Below are 22,694 nucleotides of genomic sequence, written 5' to 3'. Positions count from 1 at the left end.
ACCGTTGATGTTACTCTACATTTGGACCTGCAGTGTGGCACCCAGTGATCCCGGTCTAAGCACAAGGAGGCGGACCTCGGGTGGTCTTGCTGGGTTATGGTAGAGTTGGGGGTTCCAGCTGCGAGGGGTCCTCTCTCCATTGGTGTCTGCGGCCTGTGGGCTCCTGTGGGGGTGTCCCTCCTGATCGGGAGGGCCTGCCCGGAGCCCGGGGTGGGGGAGGAGTCTATGGCTACGGCTCGGCCAGCTGGGGTGAAGGAGAGGTGTGCATTGGCAGACATACCTGTGTTGACGGGCGAGTCCAGTCTGGATCCCCTTCCCTTCTTTCCGTGGGACCTGGGGCAAGTTTCGGAATCTCTCTGTGCTTCACTTTCTTCACCCTTCACACGGGGGCACTAATGAAACCTGCACCGTGGGCTCGTGGTGAAGGTGGAGTGACTTTAGCATCTGGATTGCTTGGGGCAGGGGCTGGCCTGTGGTGGGCTCCCACAGGGCCTTGGCTGACACGTGGTGCATGATGGGTGTAGATATTCTAACTATCATAAAGCTTTTGCAGACTTCTGAGGCCCACCTCAGGATCGAAGTAGCTCGGGTGGGGTTGGGGGGTGATTTGGGGTGTTGGGTGGGACTGGGCTGCAGCTGTGCCCCTGCCTTCCAGGACCTGCCTTCGTTCACCCAGAACGTGCACAGGCTGGTCAACGACCTGCGTTACTACAGACTCTGCAATGACAGCCTGCCCCCCGGCACCGTGAAGCTCTAGCACGGCCTGCTTACCGCCAGGGGACGCGAGCTCCGGCTGTCACCTGCCTCCCCTCCGCCCTCTGCCACGGACGGCGCCCGGACAGGCCTCGGCCGCTCCCTGGATTCTCGCACCCTGGACGGCGGTGCCTGCCCCCCGCCCCTCTCCACGCTTCTCTCCTGCTGCCCACCCAGCCGAGTGGGCTGCAGGGTGCATCTTAGCGCTGGTTTGAGTGCCCAGGGCATCGGGAGCGGGCGGAGGGTCGTGCGACCAGGTTCCAGGGAGGCCCCAGGGAATCCTGCGGGCTGGTCCGCGCCGTGCCCACGGACGTCAGCCACGAGGCAGAAACGCCAAGGACCGCTCATGACAGTGCCACCTTCTCACCATTCCGCCCCCGGCCCAGCCGGCCCCGGAGAGACTTGATGCTGGAACTGTTTTGGCACTTCTGTCAAGCCTCTCCTGCCCTCCCCTCTGGTTGCCTTGAAGTCTCTGCTCTTCGTCAGAGATTTGCAGACTTGTGGGTTTTTTTGTTCTCGTTTTCTCATCATTCCATTGTGATACTAAGAAACTAAGAAGCTTAATGAAAAAATAAAATGCTTATGTTGTTGTTATATAAACCCTAGTCAGGGAGCGTCTTTCCACTCAGCCCCCCCGCCCCAGCCATGTGCAGGTGCAGGGCCGTCCTGGTGGGGAGCAGGGCAGTGAGGTCGGGGCCCGCGGCGGGGCCCCGGGAGAGCACCGCAGAGGAGGGCCAGCTTGGGTGGGGTCTCCTAGACAGCCGCTCCGTTAAGCTGCGGGAGACACAGGGCCCAGGCTCACCTGGCGGTGCGGGTGGGTGTGGAGCCCAGGTGCGGTCTGCCACCCCTCCTCCTAGAGAATGGATCCTTCCCGAGAGACCCAGCCAGGCATTGCCCGTCGGTGGACCGAAGTCTCGCTGGAGGTCAGCAGCCGGGTAGAGGGCTGAGTGGGTGGCGGGTGTGAGAGGAGAGGTTGCGCAGGAGAGGGCACTCGGGGCTCAGTGGTGTGTCTGAGAGCTGGGCCTGGTCAGCCATTCCTGTGTGGCAGTCGTGCTTGTCCTGAGGTTGCTGGGATGACGCATCGGCAGCTCCTCCTGCCTTAAGGGTCCCGGTGACCAGACTGACAGGACTAGGCTAGATTCTTCTGTTTTGTTTTAAGATTTTATTTTTAAGTGATCTCTACGCCCAACGTGGGGCTCAAACCTACAACGCTGAGATCAAAAGTCGCACGCTCCACTGACTGAGCCAGCCAGGCACCCCTGGACGAGGCTAGATTGTCATGTGGAATCCCAGCCCTGGCTGGAAGAGGCTTGCTCACCTGCAGTGAGGGTGGCCACTGGCTCGGTGGTAGAACTGGAGAGGAAGGAGTTGGGGGGCTGATGGCTTCTGCTTCTGAGGCCTTTATTAGCATCACTGTGGGGGGCTGGGGGGGCAGGGGTACCTGGGCTGTGTGTGCGCACGCGTGTCAATCACAGCCTCCCAGCTGCAGCTAGCCCCACTTGAGAGTTCGGAGAAGAGGAAATTGAAACTCCAGTCGCTCTTTTGCAGAAAGGAATTAACATCCAATTATTCTTGGGCTATAAATACCATGTCACCTGCCTGTGTGGGAAGGCTTGAGTGTGGTCTACGCCTGAGCCGGTGAAAGGGCTTTTTGAATGCCGGCAGATGGAAGGGGCAAAGGGATGGGATCTGTCGCCTGAGAGCTGGGACGGAACTCGAGGAGGCAGGATTTGGGGTGGTAGGGGAAAGGCTGCAGGGAATATGGTGGGCCCAGCAGTTTTGTTTCTAGACTGCCGGGCATGGCTCCAGCTGTGTGGGTTGTAGTGAGCTCCCCATTCTTGGAGGTGTGCAAGCAGAGGCTGGGTGACCTGCAGAAAGGGTCTGCTCCCCTGTGCTCCCCTGACTCATCCCTCTTGTCTGCAGTGTGCACCGCCCCACCCACCTGTAGGGCCTGGCACAGAGCAGGCCTTAAGGAGTGTGGCTGGAATTGGTGTCTTCTCAGGCCCTTGACAAACCCAGAGACTGCATTCTGAGGGAGGGGCCAGGGGGAGGCCCCAGCGAGCCTTTAGTCAGTCTTGGCCGTGGACTGACAATGCCGAGGATTTCACCGAGTGGGCCGCTTGCTCTGCCGCCTTTTGAGTGCAGGGAGGCTGTCACGATGGTCTGTCCCCATCAGTGACATCCACCCGAGGCATAGCCACTGGCTCTGGGATGGTTCTGATGAAACACTTCCAACTTCCAACCTTTTCTTCCACTTGTCTGCCATCGGCCTCACGCCACAGAGGGTTGACTTTCTTTTCCATAGCCTTTTTTATTTCTTCCTGACTAAAATACTGTAGTGAAAAATGCAGAAAGCTAAAAAGGTCATCTAATCCTACTGCTCAGAGAAAACCACTGTTAATATTTTGGTGAATTTTCTTTCCCAAATACGTACAAACACATATGGTTTTGCTCTTCCTTTTCCTTTTTTTCATTGTAAAATTGAGCTCGTGTTGTTTTGCAGCCTCTTTTATTCATTATCGCGCTGTGACCGTTTCCGTGTTACTGTTCTAGAACGTGATTTTTAATGGCGGAGGGCATTCCAGGGACATGCTTTGTTTACAGTTTTTCTGATTGCAAACGTTTGCTGCTGCAGCGAGCATCAGTGCACATGAATCTCCGTGCTTGTGTGACGGTCTCCACGGGTCCGCATCCTCCATGTGGAGGTGACGGCACACATGTTCTCGAGGCTTCTGATGGATCCTGCTAGGCCTGATTTCTCTTCTGAAGAAGCTTAAGTTACAGACTTCAGAGTTGCAAAATGTCTGAGCTTGTAAGGCTCCGCTGAGATCATTTGACCAAATCAGCCCCTGCTTTTTGTGGATCTTGGGGACTCTCCTGCCCACTTCTCAGCGCCACCGTTATCCCCTAGTGACGTCTCCGCAGGGAGGCTGGCTGGGACCAGGGAGAAGAGAGGTGCTGATGGTTCTAGTTGACTCCCGGGGCCTTGACAGGAACCCTGATTGACGACAGTGAATTTAACAAACGTTATTTCCGGAATCCCTGTCTAAGCCCGGTGCTGGGCTGCAAGTGAAGGACTTAGAGGCTAATAAGGCAGCTGGTGCCTGCCAGGACTTGCAGGCCCGTGAGGAGACGGACAGACAGCTTGTTGCCGAGAGGTGTGCTAAGTGCAGTGATGGGGGTTGGGGGCCCACGAAACGGATGGAGAGCCGAGGATCAGGGGGGCCTCACTGAGGGTGAGGACCACCGAGCCGGTTCCTGGAGGGTGTGGAGGAGCTCCCCGGTGGGCAAACGGGTGTGGACACAGGGGCGATGGGGTCTGAAGGTGGGCTGGCGGGCTGGAGCTGCCTGGAGACTTTGCAAATTGCCAAATTGTCATGAAGCTTTGACGGGGAAATGGGTGGGACACGCGCTTCCTTTCAGCTTCAGGTGCAGCCCCCTCGTTCATCGGAGGGGCCCACCGTGGTCACCAGCCCGGAGACACACAGCTGATGACGGGCAGCGTCCTGTTCTGTGCGGCGAGCACGTGGGAAGATGTGGCCTAACGGCGCTGGGGCGTCTCCGGGACCTGCTCGGGGCAAAGCAGAGGTCTTCCCTGACCGCCTCTCAGGAGCGCCCCTGAATCGCCTTGACTGCCCCACGGCACCTGTGGTGGCCCCGCCCACAGGAAGGCAGGGGTGGGGCTCGGCCCACAGCAGGTGCCCCAAAATGTCGAGTGCCTGAGGGTTTTCCAGATTCATCCAAATGGGTTTCTCCTCACACGAGGAAGCCTGGAGTCACTCTAATTTTTAACATAACGAAGCTACGTTCTCGGTGTCTGCTTCCAACGCCAAGCCTTACTTTTCAGGGCTCCTCGGGGAAAAGCCCTCGAGTGAAGAGCTCTACAGTGAAGGATTTCTTTAGCTCAAGGGCTCCCCTTTCCGCTCTTCCCTGCTTGCATCATTGGAAACATCTGTAGAAATCCATGTTAATTAATTGGCTCCAGCCTTGGAGTGGGTGGGATAGCACGGTCATGCGGCCTGCTGGGTTAGGCCTGAAGCTGGCTCTGAGCCCCGGTGACCCTGAAGGGCACTGGGAGCTCTTGCTGAGTCCACGTTGGGTGCCTTCCCTGGGGTGGGCCGGGGGTGGGCTGAAAAATTATTGAAGTGAAACATAGGCCAGACACAGGTGGGCATTTTGGCAACGGGTAGATTTTAAAAATAAGCCGGGGTGGCTCAGTCGATTAAGCATCCAACTCTTGGTTTCGGCTCAGGTCATGATCTCATGGGCTGTGGGATCGAGTCCCGCCTCAGGTCCGTGCGCAGCACGGAGTCTGCTTGGGATTCTCTTTCTCCTCTCCCTCTGCCCCTCCCCCGCTCATGTGCATGCGCGTGCTTTCTCTCTCAAATAAATCTTTAAAAAAATAAAAATAAGCTTCATTATAGAAATAATACATGTTCCTTGGAGATCAACAACACTAGCTGCACACACACACACACACACACCCCCCTTTGGGTGAGCTGTGTGGTCCCTAGAGACCCCAGCTCTCTCTGGCTATTTCAGCCTAAGCCACGGCGGGCCAGTTAGGTGGACGTGGCCTCTGGGACACTGTGGGCAGTTAATCTGGGACCTAGTTTCTCAGACTCACATTGGTGTCTGCAGCTGGCTGGGGCCTGAGGCCCAGAGGCTCCAGTAGGTCCGCGTCCTGCCTCTTCCCCACCTGTGTTCCCATGCGGGAGCCGATGACTCCTGAGCTCCCCAGGAGTGGCGGCGACCTTGCTTCCAGCCTCGGAAGGACACTCAAGTAGGAGTGATTGAGACTCCAGAGAAAGATGGGCAGACCTCCTCAATCTTCGCTGCTGAGCCTGCCTGGGGAGGTGCCGGGAGCCCAGAGGAAGCTCTGGGGGTTTTATTACGTTAATGATCTGTGTTGTGGCATTTCCAAAAATGGTTCCCACCTCCTCCATGCTGGAAGAGACAGGAGGAGACAGGCTGTCACTGCCTCCCAGATGCAGCCGGCTTTGCTTTTGGCAGGTGCCCACCCACCCCCTTAGGATTCCCTGCCTTCAGAGCAAAAGCTTACAGATGAGAAAATCGAGGTTCAGAGAGGGTGGTGACTTGCCCAAGGCCACACAGCACATCACTGGCGAAGCTGGGGTCCACTTTCAGGTCTATAGGGCTCGAGTCTGGAGAATTCCAAATCCTGCTCTGTTCCCTGCCAAAGGCACTATGGCTACACTACTGTTTTCTGCCTTGTGACAGACCTGAGTTGAGGCACTCTGCAGGTGGCGCCTGAGCTGTGGGAAGAACAGGGAGCTGAGAGCTTGGAGTCTGGGTCCCCGTGGTGGGTCCTGGATTCACTGTGCCTGCCCATCCCGTCCCCTTCCCTTTCTGGGCCCTACCTCTTCTCGAGGTGCGGTGGGCAGTCAAGCCAGTGGGCGTGAGGAGGGGGCCTGCTTCCTGGCGCACGGTAAGGTGGGACTCCATAGCCAGGGGTCCTGCTCCCCCTGCCCCCACGTCCCAGGGGCTTTGAGAGCTGTTTGCAGAATTCAGTTTGCAGGTGATCCAGACGGGGCTGCACATCGGGGAGGCCCTGGGCACTCGGCCCCACTGAGGGCAAAGGTCCTTGGGGTTTCTACGTGGATGGGGCTTGTGGAATCCAGGGCCAGCTGTGTAGGTTTCCCTCACCGTGACGATGCACGTCGGACTCACCCTTAGCTCAAGGATACGTATCATTTATGGTCCGGTCCTTTCGCTCATCGCTGGACATTTGCTGAGGGTCTTCACTGTGACAGGTACTGGGTCAAGGTCTAGGCACGAAGCACAGGAGTTCTGTCCTCCAGAAAGGGAGGGGGGATCCTATTGTGTGCCACGTGGCTTTACGTGAGGATGTGTGTGTGCATGCACACACATGCGTGCTGGGGGGTGGACAAAATGTACTCAGTACTCTGATCGGAGTCAGATGTGCACAAAATGTACCTCCTTCTGTAACTGATCTCATTTTGCTCTGAAAAACGGGTGGCAGGAAAAATGTATTTTTAAAAAAATGTGCTAATTTAACAGAAGCCATTCTCTCCACATTTAAAACAGGTTCTTCTGGATAAAATGTTCCATTAAAGTTCAAACTCTAGATGGGCTTTTTGCGAATTCCGAAAGGCACCTCTTCCTCTGAGCAGGTGCAGCTCTGTACCAAGGAGGGTGGAGGGTGGGCACGATTTCAGCCGGGACCTACCCCCTCAGCCAGGCCTTCTTGGGCAGTGAACAACTTGCACAGCTGTCCATGGTGGATTTGTCACACTCCCCATCAAAACTGTCTTGTCTCCCTTTCCCTTCATCCCCCTCTTTCCAAGGTGGCTTCAAGGGGGTGCTGCTTATGTGTCTGGGGTTGTGGGAGGGATCCCTAGCCCTTGTTGTGGATTTTAGACCCACAACCCAAAAGGCCACTCTTAGATGGGGCTGGCCTGAATATCCAAAATGGGCTCAATCCTGGATCCGAGGCTCCGTGAGTCTATAGGCTGTGCTCCCATCTGTAACATCTGACCTGTACCGGCCTCCTGGTCTCCTGCGGGACGCAGTAGGTGAGTATTAATGAAAGCTGTCACTGGCCCCTGCGGCCCCCACCGTCCTTCCCTGTCAGGGAGTAGAAGATCAGAGGGAGCGGCCTTGAGGCCTCAGGGCTGTTTGTAGTGGGTGTGGAGCAGCCCCCCTGCCTTCCCAGCCCCACCAGTCCAGCGGTGGGGGCTGCAGCTGCTCCCCTCCCCCGGGGGGCCTGTTGCTCTGGGCAGCGCTGGGGTCCCCCTGCGCATGAGAGGAGCCTCAGCTTTCCTCTCCCATCATGGGAACCGGCCCCATCCCCCCCACCCTGGCTCAGGTGACTCAGCCAGGGGGCCCTGGGGGTTTAGGACTTTCCCTCCTGCTGTCAACCACCCCACCCCCTGGAGCCAACCCCCACTGCCCTTCTAGATAACTCTGGAGAATCCATGGCCGTTGAAAAGGGAGTTGGCAGTGAGAAGAGCCAGATGGACATCCGTTCTGCTGGTCGGTCCCGCGGCAACATGCTGGCTGCCACCCACAGGAAGTCCTCAGGGGACACCCATGAGAAGCTCAATCACTGTGGCTCCCGAGGGGTCCGGGGCTCACTGGCTGGTCCTCACTCCGGCAGCTTGGACGTGACGACAGGTGAAGCTCATGGGGGTGGTGGCCGCTGGTCCTCTCTCCATGTGGTCTGTCCCCTTCCCCCTCCTTTGGTCTGTCTGCTCTCTCTCCCTCCCATCCCCCAGTTTCCTTCAGCCTCCCAGGGGCCGAGTTTTGGGGTCTGTCCTGGACTCACACACTTGAGGGGACAGGAGCTTTGTGGCCAGCCGCTCACACTCGGAAGAACCAGGGGGAAGGTGCTTTGTTGCCATATGTCCGTGCTCACCCGCGGGACTTGACGAGGACATCAGGCTGCTCAGGGAATCCTTAATCAGGCTTGGAGCTCTACCACCAGGGGCTACACTCCAGCCGCCAGTCCGTCCTACTGCCCGCCTCTGAAGTCTTGATGTCCTTCACCGCGCACGCTCGGCCTTCTGCTCCGGGAAGCGGCTTGACTGGCTCCCATGTTGGATTCCTACGTAGGCACATCTGGTGAAAGGGGGGCTGGGACGCGAGAATCGCCGTCTACACCTGGGGGGGGGGGGGTGGGCGGGACTCCTGAGGGGAGAACTTTCCCCAGACACAAAGCCATGGGCAGCTGCAAGGTGACCAGAACCCACTAGGTGGCCACACAAGTATTTCTGGATCCCTAGGCCTCCTACAGCCAGACCCGCCCCACAGACCCTCCCCATCGGTGGTGGTGGTGGGGGGGGGCCCGCGGTGCAAGCCTTCAGGCCTGGGCCTTCCAGGTGGAGGCGGGGGGGGGGGGGGCACCCTCTGTTTCCTCTCTCCCAGTCCCCACCCCTCTGGAGGCAGCCGGAGAGGTGGGTGTCTGAGGGCTTGGTGGTGGGAGTCAGAGTCTGCCTGACCTCACTGAGGAGGTGAGAGTCAGACTCGGGCAGATCTGGGTTCAAGTTCCCATGCTCCTGCTTCCTCACAGCAGGGTCAGACTCTAAATGTTGGAAACACCGTAGTGCCGACGCCCACCCCTAAGTAAATAGAAACAGTTCTAAGTCAATTAGACCAGTCAGTTAGTAAAACTGGGGAAGGGGGGTAGGGAGAGAAACAAAAACAATACTAAAGTCACAGAATTAGATAGATTTACTATTTCGAAGTGATACTATTTCCCTTGTATGTAGGCTGATCTCTTGGGCATCCAAGCGCACGTCCGTCGGCCCAGCTGTGTGACCTTGGCCAAATCACTTAGGCTCTCTGGTGCTGGGCCCTTGTCTACAAAGCAGACTCAGTACGCGTTCCTCCCAGGGATGTTGAAGGAGCCAGAGCCCAGAGCTGGGCCCCAGGGCTGCTCTGTGCACACCTGCGGGGGCGCATCTGGCTCGACCGCACCCTCCTCCCCCCTTGCCCGCTTACCGGCTCCTTCGGGCTTGGAGGCACCGAGGTCCCTACAGATGGGGGCCCACGTCAATCTGGAGCAGAGGATCCCTCGGGCACTGAGCTGACCCTCGCCATGGCTCAGTCCTCAGCACTGTGTCCAGGTCAGGAGTCCGCACCACCCCTCAGTTCTGTGGTCACCAGAGTGGTCCTTTGATGCCATCTCCTCCTCTAACTTCTGCTGGGACAAAGGGGGCCCTTGCCTATCCTTTTGAGGGCCCCAGGGAAAGAAGGTGATTTCCCCTTGGTCCCACCAGGTGCAGTGCCTTCAGATCAAGATCAACTAGGGACCTGGACACCTGCAATGGGCCTCCCACCTTCAAAAGTCACTGGGCCAGAAATGCCACTGATGTCCAGGTTCCCAAGTGTACCCCCAAATTCCAGTAGCCAGCACTGTGCAGTAGATCACCGTCGCGCTGGCTCTTTACCCCCTCCACGCTTGCCCTTTGCCTTGTGGCTTGCATCTCTTCCACTAAAGAGGAGGAATTTATTTCCCACCCCTTGACTGGGTTTGGCCCTGTGACTTACTTGGGCTTACAGGGTAAGTGAAAGTGACAGCGGTCAGTTCTGAGCCCGGACCTTCAGAGACCCCATGCTTGTGTCCTTGTCTGCCCTTGTCAGGAAGAGTCGGCCAGGACTGCCCCACTGGTCCCAGGAGGGGGGTGGAGGAACCCGTGGGGAAGAGCCGAGGCCAGCCTAGCTTGCCAACATCAGCCCACTGCAGACCCCCGAGCGGGCCGGCCAAGCTCAGCGAGCTGCCCTGTTGAACCCAGCCTGGATCCACCCCAGACAGGTGAGCAGGTGGAGCTGAGAGCAGGAGGACGTCAGCCGCCCCCTGCACACACGAGTGGGCCCAGGGGAGGTCGGCAAAGCTCTCCAGGCGGCTCATTCTAGATCATCCGGCCCCAGTGAGCTGCTATTCCTGAACTAAATAAACATGCGTTGTTGTGGGCACTGACGTTCTGTGGCTCTTTGTCATACAGGATTATCATGGCCCCGGGTAACTGATACACACCCCCATCTTCCACCCCACTCCGGGGGTGAGGGACTGAAAATAAAAATGCATTACTCACCTCCCCAGGCTCTGAGGAAGCTCCTGCCCAGGCTTCTTGCTGGCAGGGGCAGCGGTGTGGGCCTGCAGAGCCTCCGCCTCAGCCACCACCCAGCCGGCAAGCTGAGGAAACTGAGTCAGCGGGGTTTAAGTGACCGGCCCAAGGACACAAGTGATGGATCGGGGATCCCAACACAGAGGAGCCTGCCATGGGAGCCTGTGTTCCTGGTCACCGTGTCCTGCCACATCCTGAGGCAAAGCGTCTCAGGGAGCAGCGGGGCCGGCAGCCCTCTCTGGCCGCCTCACAGAGTCTGGGCTGAGAAGGGCTTGCGGCGTCTGGAAGTGGCTCTTCACCATTCCTCTCCTGCTTGCCTCCCCCTCGCGCCCCCCCTACCCCCCATGAGCGGCTGCTATCCTGCATCGGGTTTGCGGGTGAGGCCTGGGCGCCATTTGCTGGGGGTGGAGTAAGGAAATAGGTGAGTGACAGTGGCCTGGTGGCCTGTCCCTCCCTCCCTTCTTCATTTCTTCGTTTAACAACCAGTGAGAATCCACCACGGCCCAGGCTCTGACTTAGGCATGCGGGACTCAATAGTGAGCACTACAGGCCTGGTCCTGCCCTCCAGTAGCTGGCGTTCCAGGGGAGGGGACAGAACAGCCAGTAAACGAACAACTGAGGAACCACAGGTGACCATTTCGGGCGGTGCCAATCGAAGGAGATTGTATTGGTGATGGGACACATACAGTCCCAGGAGAGGGCACCTTTGGCTGGATGGTCGGGGGGCTGGGGGGAGGCTCTCTCAGGAGGGGACAAAAGGAGAGCTCTTCGGGCAGGAGGAACAGCCGTGCAAAGGTCCTGAGGCAGGAATCGGCGGGGTGTGGTAGAGAACAGAAGGAAGCCCAGCGTGGCTAGAATTGAGAAGGCGGGGGTGGGGGTAATATTATGAGGTATTATTTGATGGTATTATTTTGACATGAATTTTAAACAATATTGGAAGGTCCACAGGAGTACAACACTGTGATCCCTGGTCCCCCAACCCTGCCCAGGCAGGAGCTGACGTCTTGCTGCCGCTGCCTTGCTTGGCAGGAGCCTCAGCCCTTCCTCGGCAGCCCTTGCTGAGGCCTCCGTGCCCCTACCCCAAACTCGGGCAGCCTAAAAGTGGCCTAGACCCTCGGGCCCCAGACAGGGACTGGGGGACAGGGAGGCGGCTCAGAGACTGTCTGCTGGTGCTGGCCGGCCTGCTGGCCCGGCGCGGATCACACAGGATGGGCTTGTCCAGCAGAAGAGTGCCCATCGTGTTTTCTGTGATAATGGACCTTGAAAGTCAAAGCTGGACACAACGGGCGGCCCCCTCCTGAGCTCCTCCCAAGCCTCCTGCTGTTAGTTCTGTAATCTGGGTGAGGTCTGTTAAACCCGATTCTCCACGGAAGGGCTGTGAGGAGCGGCGGGCTCCAGGCCTGGAAGTAACTCCGGGGTCACTGCCCTGCCACCCACGGGCTCAGTGACCTCCCACAAGTCACTGCAGTTCACTTATCAAAATAAAAGAGGGAAGGAGGTCAATCATTACAGTTTCCAAGTCGGGGATTAACTGAGATTGTCCCCTCGAGACATGGGTACATAAAAAGAACCGAACCGCAGTAGGGGTCCATCCTGCTGGCTATGTGGCCAAGGACCTGGACACAGCAGCCCCTTAACTGACGGTACTCAAGACTATAATCCTTCTCTTCCCGTCTTGCTCACTCCCCTGCAGCCGCACGGGGACCCCTAGCTGCTCCTCACGTGTGCCAGCATTCTTCCTGGAAGAGGCAGGGAAGGATCCTCCCCTGGAGCCTCCGGAGGGAGTGTGGCCCTGCCAACCCCTTGATCTCAGACTTCTGGCTTCCAGAACCGAGAGGGTCCGTTTTTGTTGTGTGGAGCGGCCCAGTTTGTGGTGATGGGTTACGGCAGCCCTGGGAAACCAGACCCCTCTGTATCGCCGGTACCCAGAACAGGGCCTGAAATGCAGCAGGACGGGGAGCATCAGGCTTTCTCTGGAAAGGGCCAGACAGCAAACTTGTGCGGGCCGCTTGTCTCTGTCGCCACAACCGAGCTCTGCCAACGGAGCACAAGGCAGCCATAGACGATAGGGAAGCCACAGGGCCGTGTTCTAATAAAACCTGATGGATGCCAAAATTTGAATTTCATAGAATTTTCCAGTGTCACAAAATATTATTTTGATTGTTGCCCCCAACTGTTTAAAAATGTGAAAAGCACCTTCTTAGCGGGCGGGTCAAGCACAAACAGGTGGTGGGCTGGATTTGGCGTGGGGGCCACCGCACACGAGCTCGATGAGTGTTTGCTGACGGATTGAAGACACTTACGGGGAGGTGGCTGGAGGCTCCAGTCAAATAGCCCAGGGACCGTGATGAAGCCGCATGCACACTGACCTCCCTGGCAATTAAAATAGATTTGGATTCTGGAGCCCGGCAAACTGACTGGGGAGGCTGTCCCCAGGTCCTCCGTGCTGGTCTGGGTCATGATGGCTGACGCGATGGAGGAGGTGGAGGGTAGCCAGGAGCACTCCCTACACAGATTGGACGTTGAGCTGTGGACTTAGGAGGGCAGACCATCCAGGTACAGCTCTGAGGACAGTGGAGCTGAACCTCTAACCCAGGGGTGGGCAAGTCCGGTCAGTGGCTGCCGGGATTAGGTCGGGGGTGTAAATGAGCCAAGTAGGTCTGATATAAGACAATTGGGAGTGGTGGGGAGTGTGGCAAAGTGGGGAGACCACCTCAAGTCCAGCTAATTCTGCCAGCTGGGAATGCAGGCCCTGTGCTGGCAGAGTTTTAGATGGTTCCTGAGAAGGTGGAGAATCCAGTTGTTTGTATGAAATCTCTTGATTTCAAAACTTGGCTCAAGAAAAAACAATCTTGGCTTAAACTAAAAAAAAAGTCATGCCAGGAGTTTTCCATGTGTCGAACGGATATTGCCACACCCATCTTATGATGGTTCAGGGGGGCTTGACCAATGGCACACAGCTCTGAGATGGCCGGTCTGTGTGTCCATGACCTCGCAGTTTTCTGAGCGAGGGCTCCCTGGGCCGCGGTCACTGGGTGGAGGACAAAGGGCTCAGAGGGTCTCTCTCCAGCTGGGATAGTGGGTCCTGTCCCTCCAGTCAGAGGGGGCCAGAGACTGAGGTTCAGGTTCCTGGAGCGACAGGGTCACATGTGACTCTCCTCGGTTGATGGAGAGGTGGCCGGGCACACACCCCCATGTCTGATGGAAGCAGCTGTCGCTCATGTTTGCCAAGGAGCCAACCCTTCGTTAAAGAAACCTTGGGAAAACGGGTGTCCCTCCGCGCCTGCGTCTTTGGGGCCCAGGAAAGCACTCTGCATGCACTTAGCAGGCTAGACTGCCCTTCTGCAAACCCCTCCTGACTGCACTGTCTCATTTCACAATCCCATCAGACTCGGCACCTGCTCTGCTGGAGAAGGATTTATTCTTAATGAGTCTGCCCAGAATTGCCTTGTTTCCTTGGCGTTGACAAACTATATCCCTTAATAAAAGTTTCATGACTCAATTTAGCGAGGGAGACATGTAATCCCCCCTGATCTCAGAGATCATCCCCGGGAGTCGGTCCCGGGAACATTCCTGTGATTGACACCAACGCTGTCTTCAGGGCATCTGCGGGCAGAAGGAGCCGCCCACTCCCGCTTCTGCCCTAATCACCTGGGGCTGAGTGTCTGCAGACCTACCAGCCCTTTGTAACATGCCCCTCCCATCAAGAGATTGGGTCTATTTGCCCTCCCCTGAGGTCCGGGCTGAGGTGGTTTGACCAATAGAATGCATGGAAGGGACTCATGTGCATGCCTGGGGTGGAGCTCCAGAAGTCTTGCAGCTTTCACCCCAGGGGAAGGGCTCCGGGGAGGAGAGCTGAGATACCCCAACCAGCGCATTGACAGCTGCCAGATGTGCCAGTGAGGTCATCATTGACCCCCTAGCCCCGGTCGAACCATCAGAAAACTGCAACCCATGCATGACGGCAGGAGAGAGGAGCAGGGTTGCCCAGATTCCAACCCATAGCATCATGAGAAACAGTTGCTGCTTTATGCCACTGAGTTTTGCAAGTTTGTTAAATGGAACTAGATGACAGCTGTAACCACCTCTTAGTCTCAGCCATGAGGTTTGGGTGGGGGCTGAGCCACACACAGCTCTCGGGGTGCGTCCTGACTGGCTTAAGCCAATTGGAACATCCCATTCTCCCAGTCCATGGTGAGGTGTCAGGAACCATGTACTGGGGCTTCCCAGAGAGAGCACCTCCCCACTGCCTGAGAAAGAGCTGGTGTGCTGTGAAAATGTGAGGTCCGGAATCAAGGGAGCCATTCTGGGGACTTCCATGTGGAGCCAAGGGCAGAAGGATGAAGTGAATGCCAAAGAAGATAAACCAGAAGCCTGAAGAGGAGGACCCAAGTCCTTGACATCTTTGAGCAGCTTGATCAAGCCATACCTACAGCAAGACCTCCCCCTGGGCTTTTCAATTGTATAAGCCAATGAGTGTCCCTTGAATGGTTTAAGCCAGCTCTAAATGACACACTTTACTGCATATGTGGCACAAGAGCATCCAGGGGATGTACTTATAGATTTTTTTCATTTAAGACATTAGGGCACGTATAGACAAAGAATTATGTTAAGGGGTGTGCATTAGAATGTTGTTTCTATCGGGCACCTGGGTGGCTCAGTTGGTTGGGCGACTGCCTTTGGCTCAGGTCATGATCCCGGAGTCCCAGGATCGAGTCCCGCATCGGGCTCCCTGCTCGGCAGGGAGTCTGCTTCTCCCTCTGACCTCCCCTCTCTCATGCTCTCTCTCTCTCTCTCAAATAAATAAACAAAATCTTAAAAAAAAAAAAAGAATGTTGTTTCTATCAAAAAACTAGAAATAGGGGCACCTGGGTGGCTCAGTCGGTTAAGCGTCTGCCTTCAGCTCAGGTCGTGATCCCGGGCTCCTGGGATCAAGCCCCACATCAGGCTCCTTGCTCGGCAGGGAGTCTACTTCTCCTTCTCCCTCTGTCCCTCCCTTCAGGCTTGTGCTCTCTCTCTCTCTCAAATAAATAAAATCTTAGGGGGGAAAAAAAGGAAGAAAGAAAGGGAGAGAGGGAGGAAAGAAGAAAGGAAGGAATGGAGAAAGAAAGGAAAATGGCCCTTGAATGGTAAAACAATTCCAAGAAGATAAAAGACATCTTCTGTGGACTGGTGTTGGATGTTGATCAGGTAGCCCGCATCCTCCAAACTGGCCCCTAATGATCCCCACCTTCTAGTCACATCTCTGAGTAGTCCTCTCTCACATTCGTTGGTATTGACCTGTGTAATGCCTTGAATATTATGGAAATGTGACATCCAAAGCCAGATCATAAAAGACATTGCAGCTTTTGCCTCATTTTCTCTAAGATCACTGGCTCTGAGGAAGCCAGCTGCCATCTTGTGAGGGCACTCAAGCCACACTATAGACAGATCAGCATGGCGGTGGGTGGGTCGGGGGGTCTGCTGCTTTCTGCCAACAGCCAGCATGAACTTTTGGGGCAGCCATCTTGGAAGTCAAGCCTTCAGAGACTGTAGCCCTGGCCGACATCTTGACAGTGGCCCTGTGAGAGAACCTGAGTCAGAACCACCCCGCTAACCCAGTCCCAAATTCCTGACTCAGAGATACTGCAAGCTAATAAAAGCTTCTTGCTATTTTAAGCTACTGTGTTTTGGGTATTTTTTTTTACACAGCAATAAGGCTGACTAGTACTCCAAGAGGGAGGAACCCATGTTTATTAGACCCTTGCATTTTTCCAGGAATCCACAAATACTCTTATTGTGAACCCCTCAACAGACTCTCATGTACAGTTAGTATGGCTTAAAGCATTTTCTGTATTATTCAGGTAATTTTCACAAGAAATCTGAGGCAGAGGCTACTATTATTCTCACTTTACAGACAAAGAAACCAAGACACTGAAAGACTAAATGGCCAGCTGGGATTCAAACTCACATGGTCTGGCTCCAGGGGCTACTACACTTCTGTCCATCATGCCACGTCATGAGAAGACACCAAGGCTCAGCAGTTAGAGCAACCAATGTCCTTGTGAGTTCCCTTTCTTTCTTCCCTCTTGTCCAACGAAAAGGAATGGTTTTATGAAGGCATGTTTTATGAACATCTCTGGGACATATGTTGGCCATTTCTGCTCTCCACATTCTTTTTCAGTTCTGTCAATTCCATATACGTAGTTTCTGGAGAAGCTGTGAGTTCTAATGGGGAGATGTCTCCAGGTGACCTCTTCTCATCTTCCTGGTGACCCAGACTTGCTGCACTGGATGCCTGGGGCCACCAGTAATTCCATCTTTGAGGACATGCCTCACACAGGTCATTAGGGAGAGGGCTGGGGGCTGGAAATGTGAAGTAATGAGAACACAAATGTCCACTGTATCGGTTAGCTTTTCCTCCCAAAATGTTATGTAAAAAATGACCCCCCCCCGCCAAGTCAGTGCCTTAAAGCAACACTTGTTTATTCATGAGGACCTGTGCATTGGTTGGTTGACTGAACTAGGCTGCACTCAGTGAGGGAGCTCTGCTGGTCTTGGCTGGGCTCAGTCACGCATCTGGAAGTCAGTTGGGGGGCTATCAGTCAAGGTCCTCCTCCTGGGGCTAGCTAGCCTAGCTCAGGTGTGTTCTTATCCTGGTATTGACAGAGGGCAAGTGGGAACACGCAAGGTACCTTGAGGGCTAGCCTAGGAACTGGCCCATCAATATTTCTACCTTATACTATTGGCAAAGCAAGTCACGTGGCCAAATCCAAAGTCAAGAGCCAGGGAAGTGGGCCCATAGTGGAAGAGTACTCCAAAGTTACATGGCAAAAGGTATGACACAGAAATATGGTACAGAAATAAGTACCAGAGCCAGAACAACAACAGCCTAGGCAGAAAGGCCACATTAGCTTCCAACCTCCACTGTATTTCTCCCAAACCACCAAGAAGGCAGGCTCCACCTTCTCCTAGGGCCCAGGTCCCTCTGCCCTGCAGCCAGACTACAGGTATACACGGGAGGGGCCACACTAGGTCACAACCACCTGGTCTGCTTCCTCCCCCCATTGATTATGACCCCTTTAGACCAGTGGTACCCACATTCCTGAGTGTGAAGACTTACTACAATCCCTTTGACTTATAGCCCAAATCCACCCACTTGCGTGCCCATCCTTGGTTCACGGTGCACCCTGGAGGGTGCTGGCCAGGGGTAGATTTTCTCTCAATAATATCCTTAACCCAAGAGGGGGCTCCATTCTTTCCTCCATGCTTCACTGACTTCATGATGTCAGTGAAACCCTCTTCTAATACAATAGATTGCTTTTCTGGTCCAAAACTTCCAACACACAGAATGGAGTTGACCACTCAGAGGGTTCCTGGGGAGGCCCTTTCCAGGTTAAGCCATCCTGGGCCACTGGAGTTGGAGTCACACGCCTGGGGTTGAAGCTTAGCTCTGTGCCATTGACCTTGGGCAGGTCACTTCTCTTCCAGTCTCAATTTTCTTATCTATAAAATGGGTATATAAGGGCACCATCAATGTCATGTGTGCAAAGCTCTGGGTACTCTGTGTGGCCTTTAGTGGATGTTCTTTCTTTTTCTTTTACTTGGGAGACTAAACCAATGAAAGGAGGGTTAGGCAGGTGTGTGTGTGTGTGCGCATCTGACTGGTTAACAGATTGTGTGGTAAAGAAAAAAGACTCCAGAAGATGTGTCTTGATTATAAACCCGAGGAAAATAAGGCAGCATTCAGCAGCACAGGAAGGCTCCCTCTTTTCCAGTGAGTTCTGTGCCCCTCACCTTCCATGAGAGCGGGGGACTTGGGCATCCCTTGCACAGGCCTGGGCTTCAGTTGGCTAGAGGCCCACAGTGTCTCCTGCGTGGCGGGGAAAGCTCTGATCCCCAAGTTCAAGGGTCCCCATGTTCGCACCCGGGGACTCCCCCTTGCCCTCCCAACAGTCTCCCTTTTGACAGTATCATCTATCACAGCCACAACAATCATGTCCTAAGAACGCTTTCTGGTTGACCTCTCCGAGTTCTGCCCAGTTCTGTGCCTCAGTTTCCCTGGCTGTCAAAGAGGACTAGACCCATGCCTGCCTCATCGTATGGCTTGTGGGTATAATGAGTTAATAGATGGGAGCCTGCTTACATAGCTCCTGGCACAGAATCCATATTTTCTATCGTTATATTTATCACTTATATTTATTACTGCTAAAAACAAGACCTTTACACAGAAGACTTCTCAGTGATCCTTTGTTACGAGATGGGGAGCGACCCTGAGGATGACTTTCCACAGCTGCTGAGACTGAATGTGAATCTCGCGTTTTTCTTTCATGAAAAAGACAAGTGCCCACATTAGCTGAACTCTTTTGGGGTGACACGTGACTGTCAGCTGTTTCCCCCCCCCAAAACAATGCACCTAATCTGCTCTTTCAAGAAGAAGATGACTTTTAAACAATGCATGAGACAATTGCTTTTTGAGAGGAACTCAGGTGTTAGGAAGAGCATTTTGAAAGCAGATGTTTGGAAATGCTTCCATTGTTATGAGCTTTTGTTGCCAAAAAGGAATGAAAGTAGGTTTCCTTCAAAAACTCTCCGAGTCTGCATGCTTTAAGAACTTGAAAACAGAGAATTTCAACCAATTCTAAAATCTTTCAAAAGAAAACTTTTAGGGAGACTTGAATCCATTTGCTAAAAACACACAAATACCAATCTGCTGATTTGTCTACAAGACTAAGCGATGGACATCAAGGAAGATGGATGTACCTTAGCCAAATTTCACCAAAAACGGTTCCCTATTTTGTGAATGGGACTCAAATGTGAGTATCGATACATAGAAAGCATAGCCCACAAGCCACTCTTCCATTTGGATTTAACAGTCTTTGTATAAATCAAAATTTCAACATTGCTTTCAGCTTTAACAGCTGCTCAAATCAAGTATGGAAAGAACCTTACATAAAACCAGACCTTTGACCTACCACAATGCGGTGTTAACCCACGCGTTTCAAAAACCGACAAACAAAACACACGCAGCTGCATTGCAAGCAGTAAAAAAACCATTAAGAACGTTTAAGTGAAAACCAAAAGGTCTGTTATGCTGTTATTAAATAAAATAGAAACACTTAAAAGTAGTGTTGATCTAGTCTTTATGCCCTTTAAATTTTTCTGGTTTTTATATGTATGTTTTATACTGTTCGGGATATATTTGTGCATCACTAGGGAGTTTATAAATATTGATACTCAGTTCCAGGCTTCTGCTCTTAATCACTTATGGAGTCCCAGGTCCCTCCCCCACAGATCTCTCCCCAGGCAGTGTTAGCTTGGCGGTGGTGGTGGGTGGGGAGGGAGGGGGCTTCCTCCCTGGTCGGGAAAGCAAGGTCCGCTGTGCTCCTCTTGGCCCCTAGGGGGCAGCAGAGGGAAGCAAACAACAGCTTCGGAAGGTCTGCTCAGAAAAAAGCCCAAGAAAGGGCTGGTCCATGAGACACCTTAAAACGTCTGTTTTCTCCCCAGTCTTCCTGTCATCCCTCCTCAAGACTGGAGTAAAACAAACCAGCTTCAGACCTTGGAGACTGAGGAAAATCCCACTGAGCGCTGAGAACAAGGAGGAGAGTCAGTGAGTGAGGAAGGGGGGTTCGTTTTGGGCGGTGGGGCTGACACCTGATTCACCCGAAGATGCCAGGGAGACAAGCCCTGGATTCTGACCCCTGCCCCCCTGCTCCTTCCTGAACCTCAGTTTCTCCGTAGGAGTCCCATAAGGGTTCAACGATATCTCTTTGGCCAAAGTGCCTGGCATGCAGTTGGTGCCAAATAAATGTTCTCAGACTCTGACTTGACCGACGCTCAGAGCCGGCTTCAGTGTGGCGTGAGCCTGCCACATCTTCAAGACGCCTCACCTCCCATGCACCACCCCTCATCCCCTGCTGGCCTCCTGGGCGACCTTCCGGAAACACAGCCCCGGTCACACCATGCTCCTGCTCCACAACCATCACTGGGTCCCCGCGCTCGGCTCATGCTGGCGTTCCCTTCCCCCACCCCTGTTCACAGATGAGAAAACAGAGGCTCTGAGAGACAGGTGTGGCCCAGAAGTGGCAGAGCCCGGATGAAAATTCAGACCTTCCGCCCTCGACCGAACACCTAACACTCTCCAACTTCCCCCCCGCCTTAGCGAGGCCCCCAGTTGCTCCCTCTTTCCTTTATTCCACTACATAGACTCTGCTGCATCGACCGTATAGACTACCACGTGCATTTATCGAGTTTATTAGCGGCGTCTTTGTTTATCATTGTCTTTTTCTCAAGAACATGAGCCCCACAGAATCATGGACCTGGTTTGTCATGTTCGCCGAATGCCTGGCACAGAGCAGGGGCCCAATAATTCTTCTGGAACAGTTGTTGGAAGAGCTAAGACAGTTTCAAAGAACAGGCCCATCTAATGAAGTTGGTTCCTTTCTCCTCGGGAGAACCCACCCCCTGGGACTTCTTTGATTGCACGGAGCCCTAGGGTCCCTTCCTCCCCTGGGAACACTCGCCCCGAGGAGCAAGCTGCCTTTAAACACAGCAGCACCGGGATGGTGGTGGTGGGGGGGGGGCTTTCACGGAAAGCCTGGAGTAGTGTCTTTACCAGGGGAATAGAGAGGGTATTATGCTTAGATACCTTGAGAATGAATGTTTAAAAAAAAAACCTCACTGATAATTGTTAATTGACTAATCCCTTGCTATGATTAGGAGGGCCCAGAGGCCAGGGATGCTCTGGTTTCCCAAGCTCTATTTTGAAGGTTTAGGATATAGGAAGGGACTTAGGAGGCCCAGAAGCTAACCAATGCCTTTGTATCAGCCCACTCCAAGGGAAAGTCGGAAGCAAAATGCAAGTGGGCCATGTCCTTCCAATGTGTATTCATACTTCCCGAAAAGCAGTAATTTCATTATGAATACCAACATTTTTTTTTCTGGTCAATTTTGTTGAATATAAAAAAGTGCACAATTCCCAACTGTATGGCTCGATGAGTCTTCATAAACTGAACCCACCTGTGTGAGCGGCCCCCAGAGGCCCCCCCACCGTGGCCCTCCCAGTCACCAGGCCACCTCCCAAGCATAACCCTCATGCTGACTTTTAGCACCGTAGATTGGTTTTGTCAAAAATGTTTTGGGCTTTGATTCCAGGAACTTAGATTCAAATGCACACCCCCACCCCAGGGCCCCCACAGGCATCCCTGAGGATGGAAGGGCCCCAGAGAGACTGTGGCCCCTCATGTCCCCTGCACAGGGACTTCTGCCAATAGTTACCAGGCCAGGAAGCAGGCCTGGTGTGGGCACACAATTTGATCTTGCAAAAGAAGTGAGAAGTCTAGGGGCGCCTGGGTGGCTCAATCGGTTAAGCGTCTGCCTTCGGCTCAGGTCATGATCCCAGGGTCCTGGGATCGAGCCCCACATCGGGCTCCCCACTCTGCGGGAAGCCTGCTTCTCCCTCTCCCACTCCCCCTGCTTGTGTTCCCTCTCTCACTCTCTCTGTCAAATAAATAAATAAAATCTTAAAAAAAAAAAAGAATTCCTTTAAAAAAAAAAGAAGTTAGAAGTCTAGATTTTTGTATGAAATCTCATGATTATTGAGCGTTGGTAACTCATGAAAATTTGACATGCTGTGGAGGCAAGTCCAAGCAGGCCAAACAAAACACGCTTATGGGCCAAATTTGGCCTGCAGGCTGTCAGTGGGGGAGACCTCGAGGGGCCCCCAGGCCTGCTGGGGAGACAGGTGTGGACACAGGCCTCACAGCTCAGAGGAGGGCTGGGCAGGGCCAGGGAAGCCTCTGCAGCGGAGTGATGTTTAATCAGCCCTTTGAAGGACAGCCGAGATAAGGAGAGCAAGGGCGCTCCAGAAAGGAGGAAGGCAGGCAGGGACCTAAGATCGTCTGGTCTGAGCACCCGTGGTCAGACCTGCAAAGTGGTTTGGTGTCCGTGGTGGTGGGAGGAGTGGGCTAAGGGGCTGGAGATGCAGGCCGGAGCCCATCTCGGAAGGACCTGGAACAGCGTTTAGACTTTGTCCTGGGGCAAGCAGTGGGGGGAGGAGGTTAAACAGAGGAGCTGGGCTCATCCCTGTGGCCCAAGTGCAGGGAAGGGAGCTAGATGGGGGCCGGCAGGGGTGGGGTGCAGCAGGGAAATGGGAGGTCTCGGCCTATGGTGGTGGCTCAAGAGAGGGGAACCACATTTCGGGCCCCTTAAATCCCACCCCCATTCACTCCTGACATAGACTCTCCTTGACCAAAGCAACGTCAGGCCCCTCTGAGCCCTCTTCCGAACCAGGCCCTGACCTTGGGCTCTGTCCTTGGCCGGCTTAGTCCCGTTTTAGCCAGAATCCCACAG

General features: G+C 54.4%; 1 protein-coding gene across 5 annotated transcripts in view; it reads left to right on the top strand.

The window, feature by feature from the left end:
• Positions 1-1,353, top strand: part of XPO6 (exportin 6) — a 102,972-nt gene extending 101,619 nt beyond the window's left edge. For all 5 annotated transcript variants that reach the window (XM_064592899.1, XM_064592900.1, XM_064592897.1 and 2 more), the window contains one exon: positions 656-1,353. In XM_064592899.1, coding sequence (XP_064448969.1) covers positions 656-757 — 102 coding nt within the window. In that variant the 3' untranslated portion in view covers positions 758-1,353. The remainder of the gene's footprint in view (positions 1-655) is intronic.
• Positions 1,354-22,694: the final 21,341 nt, after the last annotated feature.

This window comes from Mirounga angustirostris, unplaced genomic scaffold (genome assembly GCF_029215605.1).
Source record: "Mirounga angustirostris isolate CCGP_5_RB_7025 unplaced genomic scaffold, mMirAng1.0.hap1 SCAF_5, whole genome shotgun sequence".
Lineage (NCBI taxonomy): Eukaryota > Metazoa > Chordata > Mammalia > Carnivora > Phocidae > Mirounga > Mirounga angustirostris.
Note: the sequence above shows the minus strand (reverse complement) of the source record. Positions and strands in the feature narration are given on the sequence as shown.